At 56.8% G+C, this 14,215-nt stretch overlaps 1 protein-coding gene across 7 annotated transcripts in view; it reads left to right on the forward strand.

Annotated features, from left to right (window-relative positions):
- The first annotated feature begins 997 nt into the window (after nucleotides 1-997).
- Nucleotides 998-14,215, forward strand: part of CROCC (ciliary rootlet coiled-coil, rootletin) — a 48,529-nt gene continuing 35,311 nt past the window's right edge. For 2 of the 7 annotated variants that reach the window (XM_059914608.1, XM_059914625.1), the window contains exons 1-6: nucleotides 7,070-7,154; nucleotides 7,775-7,929; nucleotides 13,405-13,590; nucleotides 13,689-13,772; nucleotides 13,848-13,909; nucleotides 14,006-14,171. In XM_059914608.1, coding sequence (XP_059770591.1) covers nucleotides 7,795-7,929; nucleotides 13,405-13,590; nucleotides 13,689-13,772; nucleotides 13,848-13,909; nucleotides 14,006-14,171 — 633 coding nt within the window. In that variant the 5' untranslated portion in view covers nucleotides 7,070-7,154; nucleotides 7,775-7,794. Of the gene's footprint in view, nucleotides 1,094-7,012; nucleotides 7,155-7,774; nucleotides 7,930-13,376; nucleotides 13,591-13,688; nucleotides 13,773-13,847; nucleotides 13,910-14,005; nucleotides 14,172-14,215 lie in introns of those variants that run through there. The other 5 variants (XM_059914599.1, XM_059914616.1, XM_059914656.1 and 2 more) reach the window with 4 other exon arrangements.

Below are 14,215 nucleotides of genomic sequence, written 5' to 3' on the forward strand. Positions count from 1 at the left end.
TTGTTTCTTGAGGTAGGATTGTATTGCTATAACCTTCCCTCTTAGAGCTGCCTTTGTGGCATCCCATAGGTTTTGGGTCATTGTGTTTTCATTGTCATTTGTCTCTAGTTTTTTTTTGTTTTTTGGGGTTTTTTTTGCTGTGTTGGGTCTTCGTTGCTGTGCACAGGCTTTCTCTAATTGCGGCGAGCAGTGGCTACTCTTCATTGTGGTGCACAGGCTTTCTCATTGCAGTGGCTTCTCTTGTTGCAGAGAACGGGCTCTAGGCGCACGGGCTTCAGTGGTTGTGGCATTTGGGCTCAGTAGTTGTGGCTCATGGGCTCTAGAGCGCAGGCTTCGTAGCTGTGGCGCAAGGGCTTAAATGCTTTGCAGCGTGTGTGTCTGTATTTTTTACAGTTTTTTTTCCTGTAACTGATATCTAGTCTCACAGCATTGTGGTCGGAAAAGATACTTGACACGATTTCAATTTTCTTAAATTTACTGAGGCTTGATTTGTGACCCAAGATATGATCTATCCTGGAGAATGTTCCATGAGCACTTGAGAAGAAAGTATATTCTGGTTTTTTTAGGATGGAATGTCCTGTAAATGTCAATTAAATCCATCTTGTCTAATGTGTCATTTAAAGCTTGTGTTTCTTATTTATTTTCATTTTGGATGATCTGTCCATTGGTGAAAGTGGGGTGTTAAGAGTTTAAGGCCTTCAAGGCTGGGCCAGGGAACACAAAGCCGAGACTGCAGCTGGGTCTTGGTTCCCAGTCGGCTCCGCCACCCTTCAGCGTCGAGACCCTGAGCAATTAGCTTAATCTTCACTTTCCCGTTTGTGCATAAGGAGCTAATAATCCCTGTTTGCTGGGTTGTCCGGAGCAGTAAATGCGATCGTGTATGAAAAGCCCTCCACCTAGTGCGGCTCCCACGTAAGCGCTCGTAGACTGAGGCCGCCGCACGCTCCCAGCGGCCGGCCCCGCCCCGGGCCCAGGGCGCGCCCTCCACCCCAGGCGACGCGGGGACGCGGGCGGGTCGGGCGCGGGTTCCGCCCTCTGGCTTCGCCTGGCCCGGCCCGCTCGGCCTCGGCGGCAGTGGTGGTGTCGCGCGAAGGTAGGAGGCCCGCGGCGCGCGCTCCCGTGGGTCAGGGGCTCGGGCGCGCGGGGCGGGCTGCGGCGGGAGAAGGCCGCGGGGCCGAGATTGCGGCGCGCGCGGAGGGCGGGAAGGCGGGCGCGCGCCAGGGGGCGGGCTGGAGCCGCCGTCTCGGCCCTGGGGGCGCTCAGGGCGTACGCGCCGCACGCCCCGGCGTTGCCCGGCTCGGCCTCCTGGAGAGCGCGCCTGGGGCCTCTGCGGACATCCTGCCAGCCGTCCTGCTCCAAATCCTGCCCGGATTCCCGCGGGCTGGGGTAGGCGGCAGGGGACGGGGGCCTGCCCGGGCGCAGCGGCCTGCAGACAAGCGCCTCTCCGCCCCGGGGGTCCCCTCTTTCCAGGCTGAGCTGCGGTAGGAGGCTTTTCCCAATTGTCACCACCAGCAGCGATCGCTTACTGCGGCTTCCTGTGGGCCAGGCACCGTCCCTGCCCTCCTCGCTTGGGATAGTGTTTCAGTGCAACATACGGAGTCGAAAGTAGCTCCGCTTTACCGATGAGGAAACTGAGGCCCAGGGCAGTCAATTGAACTGCCCAAGATGGCACAGCCTGTGCAGGGATTTGGGGCCTCCTTGGGTTACTCAAAGTAGGGCCTGAGACCCCACCCTCGTGCCAGTCTCTGGGGTTGCCGTTACGAGCAAGCTCCCTTGTGATCTTTATGCCAACCCGAAAGGACAGTGCTCTGAGGCAATGTCTGCCCCCTTGGTGGCCAGTCTCCCCGGCTCCCTCTGGGACCTTGACTTGTCTGGGGGATTGGGACACTGGGGGAGGGGGCCACGAGGGTACCGTCAGTCTGTTTTCATCTGAGATTTCCTGTTTTCCTTAGCTAAGCTCACAGTAGGTGCTTAACAAACAAATCCTGTGGCCGGATCAGACCAGAGGCTAAGGCCAGGCTCCTCAGTCAGGAAAGACCTCAGGAGTTAGAACCCCTGGATCTTGGAGGTTTCCTTGACTTAGCTCCTCCTCTCTGGTCTTTCTCTCAAGCCCTGGGGATGGGGGTCAGCCCTCAGAGACTAGGTACCCCTCCCACCCAGGAGTCCCCTGTGGGGGACACTGCCCGGTTTTTACCTTGAACTCCTGTGAGGTGTTCGGGTGTTGGGTATGTGTTCGCTGGGGTCCTTCTGGGAACTCAGTCTGCAGGTCACATCGAACATGGCCAAGGCTTGCCGTGTGTGACCCCTGCTAAACCGTTTCTATTTTTTTTCATTTAATTTCCTATATTACTACTTGTCTCCTAGCATTCATTCATTCACTCAACAGCTGTTCATGGCGCTTTGGGCCTTAGGCCCTGTGGAGACAGCAGTAAACAAGGATGACTTGGTCCCTGACCTTGGAGCAGACAGACAACATACATGTAGGAGGAAACAGTGAACAGTTACTGGCAGGAACCACTTTGGCTGGGAGGTCAGGGTTCACAATCTCAGAAGGTGACGTTTTTGGCCAGGGTCTGGAGTCAGCCATGAAGAGAAGGGAGAAGAGCATTCCAGGCAGAGAAAATGACAGATGCAAAGGCCTTGAGGCCGGAGCATGCTTGGTGTGTTTGAGAATCAAGAAGGCCAGCATGGCTAGAGTGGACTAGCTGGGGGAGAGGGGAGATGAGGTGGAGAGGTAGACCTGGGCTAGACTGAGCAGGCCTTGTTCACTGTGGTAGGACTTTGAATTTTATTTTGAGTGTGATAGTAGCCAGCATGGGGGTTGAATAGAAGAGGGATGTGTGAGAATAGACTGGGCTGGGGGACAAGAGAGGAAGTAGGGAGACCCATGAGGAGCCATCTCAGCAGGCCAGGCAAGCAGTGGCAGTGGCTTATATAATATACATCAGAGACCTAGGGTGGCGCCTGGCATACAGTAAGCACTACATGTTGGTAGCCATTGTGTGATAGTTTAAAACTCTGGAACCAGGCATACTTCTCACCTGTGGCTTCAGCTCTTCATGGCTGGATGACTTTGAGCAAACCATTTAACTTCACCCAGCCTTAGTGTTGTCATCTGTAAAGTGGGTAGAACAGTACCAGCATCATGGGACTGTCAAGAAGGTTAAAATAGATACGGTACAGATGCAGAAATTGGGGCACAGAGCCTGGCTCATGGTTGGCTCAATATGTTTATTATAATTTCTAGTCAGCAACTGGAGAATAAAGAAAGGATAAGGGGGTGAGAGCAGCTGGTATGTTTGACTCATGAGTGGCCTTTGAGGGACTTTTTGGCTAGGGCCTGCAGCTGGACCTGGTAAATGGCAGCTTTGCAGGGTGGTCAAAGGACTAAGCAGGACTGGGGAGGGAGTGAGTGCAACGGGTGTCTCCTCTGTGTTTATTCGCCCAACCTGAGGGCTGAGGGTCTACTGTGTACCAGGCAGGGTTCTAGATTGGGTAGGGTGCTGGCTGAGGAAAGGCACAGAATAATTCAGTTCAGTTCACCAAGCACATTGGGTACTGGGAGGAGCCAATAATACTAGTGATGATAACACTAATAATAGACAACACGTATGCACTATGTAACAGTGGGTAATCATTAAGGTAATTCTAGCTGATAACGATAGTGAAATCCTGAAATCTCAGTGGCTTAACACAACAGAAGTTTATTTCTCATTTGTGAAAAGTCCTGTTCGGTGGCTTTCTACATGGTGACCCATGGACCCAGACCCCTTCCAGCTTGTGGCTCTGGCATCCCCTAGGAACTCAGTGTTATTTCCTTCCAGCTGGGGGAAGGACAGGAGTCCTTGTGGGAGGTTTTTATGGGCCAGGTCCGAAGTGGCACACCTTCTTTCTGTCTTAATTCTGCTGGTAAGAACTTGATCACATGGCCATATCTGACTGCAGTGGAGTCTGGGAAATGACTTCGAGCCATATTCCTAAGAAGAATCAGAAATGTTTTTTGGTGAACACAGAGCAGTTTCTGTCACACCATATCCAGGCACATAGCTAAGCATAGATCATCTTATTTAATCCTCATAATAGAAGCAGGCAATGTTATTATCCCATTTTACAGAAAAGGAAACTGAGGCTCAGAGAGGCAAAGTCATTGGCCATTGGCCCAGGGTCACACAGCTTGTGGGGAGGTACAGCCAGATTGGATTCCTGGCAGTCAGACGCTGAAGCTATAACATCCAGATCTTTCCTATGAGGAATTCAATTGTTGTTCTGAGAATTGGACGGAAACTGCAGACATTAGAAAATGCACATACACACAGGGTTTAGATATGGTTTCTTGGGCTTTATAATAGAACCCAGAAGGACCGGAGGGGGAGAACTTTGTGGACAGAGCCAAGGGTTGGAATCACTCAGTGCAAAGGGTTCTGACATCCTGCTCCCTTCCCCCATCCCCTAGGGCACTGGGCACTGGCTGGGGAAAGGCACAGAATAATTCAGTTCAGTTCACCAAGCACATCTGGGGCCCCCTCTCTGCCAAGCTGGGCAAGCAGGTCTGGAGAGCCTGGCCTGCGGGTGTTTGTGGCCACCCCCTGCTCTGGTTATAGGTGTGCAGCCTGTAGAGGAGATTTCTGGAGGCTGTCTGGAGGTGGGAAAATGGAGTCCCAGGGTTTTGTAGTGACAGCTTCCTGCCTCTGGCTGAGTTTACTTTTGCCTAAATCTGGCCTCGGTTGCCATGGCAATGTGGAGGCACTTATTTTTTTGGCTCAGTGTGCCCTGTTTCCTGGTTTTCCATTTCCAGAGCAGATTCCCTAGTTGGGGGTGAGGGTTCCAGGCTCTGCTTGGACTGATGTACATTTATGCAGCACCTGCTGCATTCCTGGGTCTGACTTAGACACGGTTGGTAGAGTGTTGAAGTGCAAATGCCCCGGTCTTGCCTTGAGGCACCTATTGGGAGGCTGCCTGGCTTAAGTGGAAAGGACTTAGGGCTTCCCACTTCCCTGCAGCAGTGTGCCACTTTGAATAGGTAAGAGCCCCAACCTCTCTGTGTCCCGGCTTTCTCATCTGGAAAGGGGTTGAGGTGAGGATTTAATGAGATAACGTGAATGTGCCTCCTATGGGACACGGCATTAGAGCAGAGGGCACCCTGAGGCCGTGGGCCAAGAGGTAGCAGGAGCCCAGACACATGGTGCTAATGACAATAGGAAGAGCAGCCGCCATTTACTCACTGCTCACCATGTGCCAGCTGTGGTGCAAACCCCTTACACTGTTCAACCCATTTAATCTTCACAGTGACTCTATGTGGTAGGTGCTATCAGTTTCATTTTAGAGATGAGGAAACTGAGGCTCAGGGAGGTAACTTGTCCAAGGTCATACTGCCAACAAGTGGCAGAGCTGGGGCTCCGATGCGACCCCATATCTGACCCTGATTTCAGAGCTGACAGCCTAACCACTACATCACACAGCCTCCTTGCCTTAGGGAAGGAACAATGGCAGGCAGTGGGTGGACCTCTGAGCCCCAGGGTCCAGGGTACAGGGACTGTACATTTCGGATTTTCAGATGAATGAAATCAGTATTGATCACATGCTCACTCTGAGCCCGGTGCCCAGTCGTAAGCTCTCTATGCCCCCAGGTGACTCTATGGGATGGGTGCCAATATTCGCATCTTACACGAAGACGCTGGAGGCTCAGATAAGCAAAGTTGCTTTCCCTGGGGCACACAGCCAGTGGGGGGGGTGGGGTTAGGAGTCGGAGAAGGGGGATTCAGTTCCTTTCCTGGACTGGGCAATTCCACAGCCTGCACCTGATGTGGGCAAACGTCATCCCAGCACCCTGTAAAGACATTCTTAGCAAACCCTGTGACCCCTTTTCTGGGTCAGTAAAGATGGTCTTGAAGACTGGCCTTTCCTGCCTCCTGCATGTTGACCCCACCCCCTGCGCTTGGAGAGGGTAGAGTGTGTGTGCATGTGTGTGTGTGTGTGTGTGTGTGTGTTTGTGTAGTGCGGGGCGGTCTTCACCTCCAGGTCCCTTCCCCCTTTCCCTCCCCCCTCCTCTCCATCCTTTCCCTCTTCTTTTCACTCCTTCCCTTTCTCCCCAACCTCCTCCCCTCTCTCCTCTCCTCCCCCTATTCGCCCTTCCTCCTCCGGTTCCCCTCTGCCCAGCTTCCCGCCCACCCTCTCCTTTCCCCTCCCCTCCCCCTCAGCCCCGCCCACCTCCCTGATCACGTGGGGGCGCCGCCGGATTTAAGCCTAATCTGCCCAGCGCTCAGCACAGCAGTCTGGCTGTAGGGTGGGTGGGCTGTGTTGTTCTCCAGGGCCCTGGCGCAGGGCCTGGAGAGGGGTGCCCACGGCCTCCACCCCATGAACTTGGGGCTGGAGGGGTCGTTGGAGGCCCAGCTGGCACTGGAGGCGGTTATCCAGGTGGGTCCTGGGGGCTGTGCCCACCCTGTGCAGGGCAGGGGAGTGTGGGCCTAGCAGGAGTGGGAGGCGTGGGCACATCTTAGGGGTCCAGGGTTGGGAGAGGTGTGGTGGCGGGGTGCGCAGGGACCCCAGCTTGCAGCTCCCGGCCAGACTGGGGGTAGAGGGGTGCTCAGGGCTCAACTCCGTGGCTCCCTTATCCAGTGCCCCTCGAGTGCAGGGGAGTCCCTACTTCCAGATTTTAGGGTTGAGGTGACCTCTGCTGGAGCAGTGGGGTCATCACCCATCTAGGGCGGGAGCTGGATTGGAGCCCCCAGCGCTCTGTGCTGCCCTGGGAGGTTTGTGAGTGGGCCGTGGGCTTTGGTTTGCTTCTCTGGCCCCTGAGGGGGCCTCCTTCCCGGGGCAGGGGGCACACAGAGTGTCCTCCCATTGGGCTTTTTGCGATTCTATCTCCCAGGCTTCCTTCCCTTTGGGGATTTCCCGAGGGTCTCCTGGGCACCCACATCTTTGTTTGGTGCGGCAGGACTTTGTTTCTCTCCCACCCACGCCAGGGAGCCCAAGGTCCCAGGTCCCCCCGCAGACTCTCCCTCTTTCCCTGCAGACACCGGAGAGCAGCATCCTGGGGTCGGGCCAGGAGAAGGGCCTGAACGTACAGGACCGGGCCCAGGATACCCAGCCCACCTACCTGCCTGCCCGCATCAGGGAGATTGTCACCCGCAACTTCTCCCAGCCTGAGAGCCCAGGTACCACTCCCCTTCACAGACACTGCCTGCATCTCACCTCTTCTCACATTCCCCTCCTCAACAGTCATAATGACGATAATGAGTGCAGCTTCCATTTCTTGAATAATCACTGTGAGGCAGGCACAAGCCTGTGATGGAGGGTCCCATTTTACGGATGAGGAAATGGAGGCTCAGAAGTATAATTTTCCCAGACTTGTTCTCCATGTGATGCTGCTGGAAGGCAGGGCTGAGCATCCCCTCCTTGCTTGCGGGCAGCCTGCTGCAAAGACTTAAACCCCAAACACCACATTCTCTCCCAGGGAAGGTGTGAGCTGGATGAACCCAGGATTAGAGGGGGAGGGCAGCTCAGCTTAGCTCAGGGCTTTGTAGAAGTATAAGGAGTGGCAGTGTCCATTCCCCACCCGGGCAGGAAGGCTGATGGGCCCCTGTTCCCCCTGGAGGGCGGCACCCACACCTCGTATGTGGGTTGAGAGAGTCTGGGAAGGGCCCCCTCAGCTACAGCTCCTCGTGGGCACCTGGTCCATCTTCCTGCCTCCAGGGATGGGTAGGGCACCTGTAGGGGGAGGCGGTCCCTCAGGATGCAGGTGGAAGCTAATTGTGTGCCCGCTGTCCCTCTCCAGCCCTGCTGCCGGCCACCGAGATGGCATCCATGCTGTCACTGCAGGAGGAGAACCAGCTTCTGCAGCAGGAGCTGTCCCGCGTGGAGGACCTGCTGGCCCAGAGCCGGGCTGAGCGCGATGAGCTGGCCATCAAGTACAACGCGGTCAGCGAGAGGGTGGGTGCTTCGGGGGGCTGAGAGCTGGGCTAGGGGCTCCCCTGCCACAGGGGTGGGGAGACAGCCAGGGCAGGCCCGCTTCCTGGGCAAAATGTGGGCCCTGGAGTCAGGCTGCCTCCATTCAGATTGTGGCTCTGCCCACTTGAGTGGCCTTGAGCAAATCACCCCGCTCTGCGAGCCTGCTTTCCGTAGCGGGGACAGTAATGTGACATGGAGCTGTGAGGAATCAATGAGACGAGGGGATGAAGTGCCTGGAACCTGGGGTATTTCATTCCTGGCTGTCCTGAGCCTGCTTGGGGGGGTGGGGCACGGAGAACAAGACCCCTAGAGGCCCCTGCCACCCCTTGAGTCTCTGGGCATCTTCCTGTGCCCCCAGTTACCTGGACCTTGGGGTCCACCCAACAGGCTGGGGTAGCCACAGACCTGCCCTGCTCCCTGTAGGGGTGAGGCCCAGCAAAGGAAGGAAGGAAGGAGAAGCCGGGCCTGCCTGCAAGTCCAGGCAGGATTCACATCCCCCGGGACCTGTGCTGCAGGGCCTGGGCAGGAGGTGGGTGTGAGTGGAGTACAGGTGGTTCTTAGTGCATTTTCTCCTTTAGGCCTCCAGGCTCGTGGGAGACGACCCTGGGGAGTTGATGGTGGCTGAAAGTTGGTGAGAGAGTTGCATGAGGGAGGGAGTGTGTGTGCGGATGGGAGATGTGTGGGTGGTAATAACACTCATTATAGTAGCTGCTGGTTACTGAGTGCCTACTGTGTGCCAAGCATGTGCTGGGTGCTTTACATTTAATGCACCAAGGTCGGGACCATTATGATGCTCATTTAACAGAGGAGATAACCGAGGCTCAGAGAGGGAAAGCACTCTACTTGGGGGTCACACAGCCGAGGGCTCTGTGTTACAGTTTTGTTTCCTGGGTATGGGAAGAGGCACCTGGCCTGGGAGTTCCAGGGGGCACCTGGCCCTGGGAAAGCTGGAAGGGCCTCAGACTTGACCCCTGATGTTACAGACGGAAGATTGAAGCTGGCCCAGGGTCCCCTGTGTGGGACTGGCAGAGCTAGGGATGGCTGAGGACCCCTGAGCCGGGCCTGTCCATGCAGGGGCTTGTATACCCGTGATGGGAAGAGGGATCTGTGTTCCTCTGTGTGGTTGTGGGATGTGCCCGTGTCCTGGCATCCGCCTGCCTGGACAAGCCCCTGACCTATTGGGACTTGCAGAAGAGCAGGATGGTCCCCGGCACTGGGGACCGTGCAGAGCTAGTTTTCCCAAGTTTGCAGGGGGTGTGGCAGGCGGGCTGGGCGGAGTCTGTATTGTTGGTGGTGGGCCCTGAGCCAGCCCCCTCCCGTTTAGGCTGGTCATCTTTTGGCCCCTGGCACAGTGTCAGGCCCCTGGGGGCGGCCTCTTTTACTTTTATTTATTTATTTATTTTTGGCTGCCTCTTTATTTATTTATTTATTTATTTATTTAAAAAAAATATTTATTTATTTATTTATTTATTTATTTGGCTGTGTTGGGTCTTCGTTTCTGTGCGAGGGCTTCCTCCAGCTGCGGCAAGCGGGGGCCACTCTTCATCGCGGTGCGCGGGCCTCTGATTATCGTGGCCTCTCTTGTTGCGGAGCACAGGCTCCAGACGCGCAGGCTCAGCAGTTGTGGCTCATGGGCCTAGTTGCTCTGCGGCATGTGGGATCTTCCCAGACCAGGGCCCGAACCCATGTCCCCTGCACTAGCAGGCAGACCCTCAACCACTGCGCCACCAGGGAATTGGCTGCCTCTTTTAAATGCCAACTTCTGACTGACAGTGAGGCTAGCACCGCCCCTCAGTCTGGCATGGGGAGGGAAGAAGAGGTGGAGGTAGCGGGTCCCTTTTCTGCTAGGACACAGCTGTGGGGCTGGGCCGGTTGGGGGAGCTGCTTTAGTCTAGAAAGTTTCCTTGTGTGGCTGGGGAGACCCCTGAATAGCATGTAGAGCGAGCCTGGCAGGAGACTGTCCTCTGTCTGAGATGGTGTGAGTGTGGCGCCCCCTGGAGGCAGGGGCTGCATGACAGTGAGCTTGAGGCCTTTCCTGGGGGTGGGTCCACAGGGAACCTCAGAGCCTGGAGATCACCTCATTAGAGATGGGGAAACAGGCCCAGGGAGGGGACATGACAGGCCCAAGGTCGTTGGTGGAGCTGGACCGAGACCCCTGGTCCGGGGCTCTGTGCTCCTGTGGCACGGTCACTCCCTGCTGCCCACTTGTCCCCGGGCTGCAGGTGACAGGGCCTGCCCTTGTGGCCATAACTGGTGCACGTGCGCTGGCTTAGAGGGCCAGTCAGTGAGGTTGTTCCGACCCCTTAAACCCCACAGCGTCCCTGGGAAAGGGGAGTGGAGGTGAGGTCAGGATCTCTGTCCTGTTGGCTACATGTAGGGAAACTGAGGCAGGGGCTCCCAGTGGCCACCTCCCAGGTCAGAGGGAGAACCTCAGGGTCCCAGTGGAAGCCCCTGCTTCTTCCTGTCCCTGACGAGCAGGCATTGGGCGAGGCAGCTGGGATGGCAGGGAGGGAGTCGGATCCACAGGCCAGGCCCCCTGCATCCCCCTACCCAGTGTCCATGGCAACCTGGACCAAGTGAATGGAGTGGCGGGGACTGGGGCAGCAGTTGCTAGGGGAGACAGTAAACTTCTTTCATCCCTGGCTTGGTAGCAGCCTCCTTCCCTCTTGAATTACAAGTAAAATTGAAAGGCTGCTTGGTGAGCAGCAAAGTTTGTGGAACGGGGTAGGGTGTGGCCAGGCGTGGCTTGGGTCTGGCCGTGAGCGCTGGAGAAGCGGTGGAGCACCTGGCGGCTGCAGGAAGCCTTCTAAAGCCGAGAAGCAGACAGCATCTGGTTCACACAGATGTGCAAAATGCACACAACACAAGCCACAATCAGACCCTCCCCACACACCAACACAAACCCGCCTCGGGGAGACACTCAGATTCACAGGAGCTGCCCAGACAGCGCACAATCCGACCCACATGCACAGTCACACACCGTGGTATATCCGGCACACCCGCACCGCAGACAACACAACGTTGTCTCACAGCTCCTGGACACCTGCAGCCAGACAAAGGTACACACAAGTGCACAGACGCGTGCAGAGCCCAACTTCGCTCCCCAGGTCCGCCCACTTGTGACTGTGCACACAGTCATACAGACACATGGACACGTGGGTGCACACGAAGACGTACCCATCGCCCGCAGCACAACGTAGACCTTGGACTGCAGCCGCCACCTCACCCGGTCCCTGTGAAGGCCCAGACCCAGAGACACACAGGGTCCCACATGGAGACAGATGACAAGACGCACCCCACCCACACCCAAGGAAGCGCCCGCATCCATGCACAACACACTCACAGCATCTCGGTGCCACCGTCACCACATGCAGATGTGGATGCTCTGCCCATCGCCTGACTTAGGTGGACTTCGCGCAGATACTGGCCACGGGCCTGCAGCACACCCTCCAGGCGGAGACCACCTGCACCTTGCCTTCTCCTCCACCCTCAGACCGGATCCCCCCCACATAAGCTGAAGCCCCCAAGCAGCCTCTGTGGGCACAGTCACCCTGCCCGGCGCTGTCCCCGGGGGTGGGCGTGGTTTTGCCGAATATCGGCTTCCCTGTGCACCGAGGCCGAACAGAAATACGGAGACAGGGATTTTGGAGGAGGAGAGAGATGGCTTTATTTTTCTGCCAGGCCGAAGGCAAGACACAGCAGGCTAGCGCCTCAAGAACTGTGCCCCTGCTCCTTGGGAATCAGGGAAGATTTTACATGTGGGGCTCGCAGTCCGGGGTATGTGATAAGGATCAGAGTAGTGAAGGTCTTGCATTCTTCCTTTCCTTTGCATTATTTCAAAACAGTCATAGCTGGCCTCAGGTCGCCCAGTAATTGGGGTCCAGCGGTCTGGTAATTGCGTCTGTTTGCCTTGTCCGTTTGCCTCTGGTTTATCAGCCGGCGACCTTGTTTCTGAAATGCAAGAACTATAGGGGGTGATTTGTTATCGAATGTAAGTGCCGGGACAAAGTAAGGTTAGGGATTGAGAGGCAGGGGATGTAACTCGCAGAGCTAGGTGTGATAGGTGCTGAATGTAAATTACATAGTGTCAGGGAGTGAGGTTAGCTTTGTCAAATTACTGCAAATTAGTGACAGTTAAAGTAAAACAAGGAGTGATTGACTCTTTCAGGCCAGGTTATGTTTCTTCTCTAGCCTGTTCACTGTTCCCTTTATTCTCCTTGTTCTCAGGGGAAGGAAAACTTCATTTCTATATTTGCTGCAACAGGGTGGGAGTGGGGCTGGAGATGACTCTCAGCTTGGTGACTCACTGGGCCTCTCCTGCTTAACACAGGCCTGGGGGGCTGACCTGGCCTGGCCCCGTTACTAGCATGGGGGAGAGTAGTTGCCCTTGCCGTTGGCTTCCCTGGGACCCAACGTGGGTGGGCGTGTGAATACCCTGCCTGGGCTTTTGCAGGCCAGGCACTGGGCTGGGCTCTCGTGCTGTTGGTTCTCCCTGGGCACTGTCGCTCCTCTGTTGGTCCTGCTTGTCCTCAGCGGCCTCCTCCCTCCTCCCTTTCCAAACAGCTGGAGGAGGCTGAGGGGCCCCCCTGGGACCAGCGGGTACCTAAGGGTGTAAGGCGATTCCAGGCTAGCGAGGCAGTCAGAGCCGGCAGGCATCCTGCCTCTGCCCCAAGGGTCTGATGATGAAGGGGCTGCAAGCTGCCTGTGGGTAGGGGAAGGGCGGTGACCGCAGAGGCTTCCCATGAGGCGAGGGAGAGGAGGGAGCCCAAGGCTAGGCTGGGGCGAGAGGGCGTTAATAAACCACACCTTATATTAGAACACATGTGCGCACCTCTTACAAACCTGAGTGCTGTGTATGTGGGGAGTGGGGGCGGGGTGAGTTCATCTGTGTCACCCTGGGGGTGTTTTAGGTGGCCTGTGTGTGTTATGTGCGTGCATGTCTCTAAGCTCAGATATGCATATGTGTATTGATGCCTGTGAATGTATTCACGTGTGCTCATGCTGTTAATTCATTAACATTGCTACTGCCACTGTTCTAAAATACAATGGGGAACAAAATCGAGGCTTTCCTGAGCTCACTTAGGGTGGGGGTGGGGAGACAGGGGCATGAATCCAATAATTATCCACCACAGGGGGTTGGGTGTCTTGGAGGAGAGGCTCACTGTGTACCCAGGGCCTTTAAGGTTTACCCCAGGTGCATCTGTGTGTTTTGCATGCATACGTTTGTGGGCCCACATGCATGTGTCCATGCACACCCAGTCTGTGTGTCCGTGCTTGCCCAGTCTGTGTGTCCATGCACGGCTGCATTACCCGTGCACACGTGCATTGCATCCTGGGATTGCCCACACGTGCCTGCAAGGCATTGTGGGTCCAGGTCCAACCTGGCGCCCCCTGCAGAGGCCTGTGACTGCCTTCCCGGGGGGGCCCAGGACTCTCACCCAGGGCCCTTCCCTGCAGCTGGAGCAGGCTGTGCGGCTGGAGTCTGGGGAGCTGGAAACACAGGAGCCCAGGGGGCTGGCACGGCAGAGCGTGGAGCTGCGGAGGCAGCTGCAGGAGGAGCAGGCCTCCTACCGGCGCAAGCTGCAGGTCTACCAGGAGGGCCAGCAGCGGCAGGCCCAGCTCGTGCAGCGGCTGCAGGCCAAGGTCAGGGCCACCCACTCCTGCTCCTGCCCACCCTTGCGCTCACTTGGCCCGGCCCCCATGCCCCTGGGGCTAACCGGCCACTCCCCACCCATCCCCAGATTCTCCAGTACAAGAAGAAGACCTCGGAGATGGAGGAGCAGCTGCTGGAGAGAGCCACGGAGCTGGAGCAGCGGCGGCTGAGGGTGGGTGCCGGGCTGGGGCAGGGCAGACGCTTCCCTCCACGTGCCCAGCCTGATGCCCCCGCTTCTCCCACCCAGGACACAGAGCACAGCCATGACCTAGAGAGCGCCCTCATCCGCCTGGAGGAGGAACAGCAGAGGTGGGACACAGTGGGGATAGCTGGCAGGGCTGGGGGATAGCTGGCAGGGCTGTCCTCTCCGGCCACGCACCCACTGGTCCCTTTTCCCCCACCCAGAAGCGCCAGCCTGGCCCAGGTGAACGCTATGCTCCGAGAGCAGCTGGACCAGGCGAACTCGGCCAACCAGGCTCTGAGTGAGGACATTCGCAAGGTGACCAGCGACTGGACACGCAGCCGCCAGGAGCTGGAGCAGCGGGAGGCAGCGTGGAGGCGCGAGGGAGAGGTGGGCACCAGGGAGGCCAGCAGGGCCGAGGCTCCACCCTGACC

Source organism: Balaenoptera ricei, chromosome 1 (genome assembly GCF_028023285.1).
Source record: "Balaenoptera ricei isolate mBalRic1 chromosome 1, mBalRic1.hap2, whole genome shotgun sequence".
Taxonomy (NCBI): domain Eukaryota; kingdom Metazoa; phylum Chordata; class Mammalia; order Artiodactyla; family Balaenopteridae; genus Balaenoptera; species Balaenoptera ricei.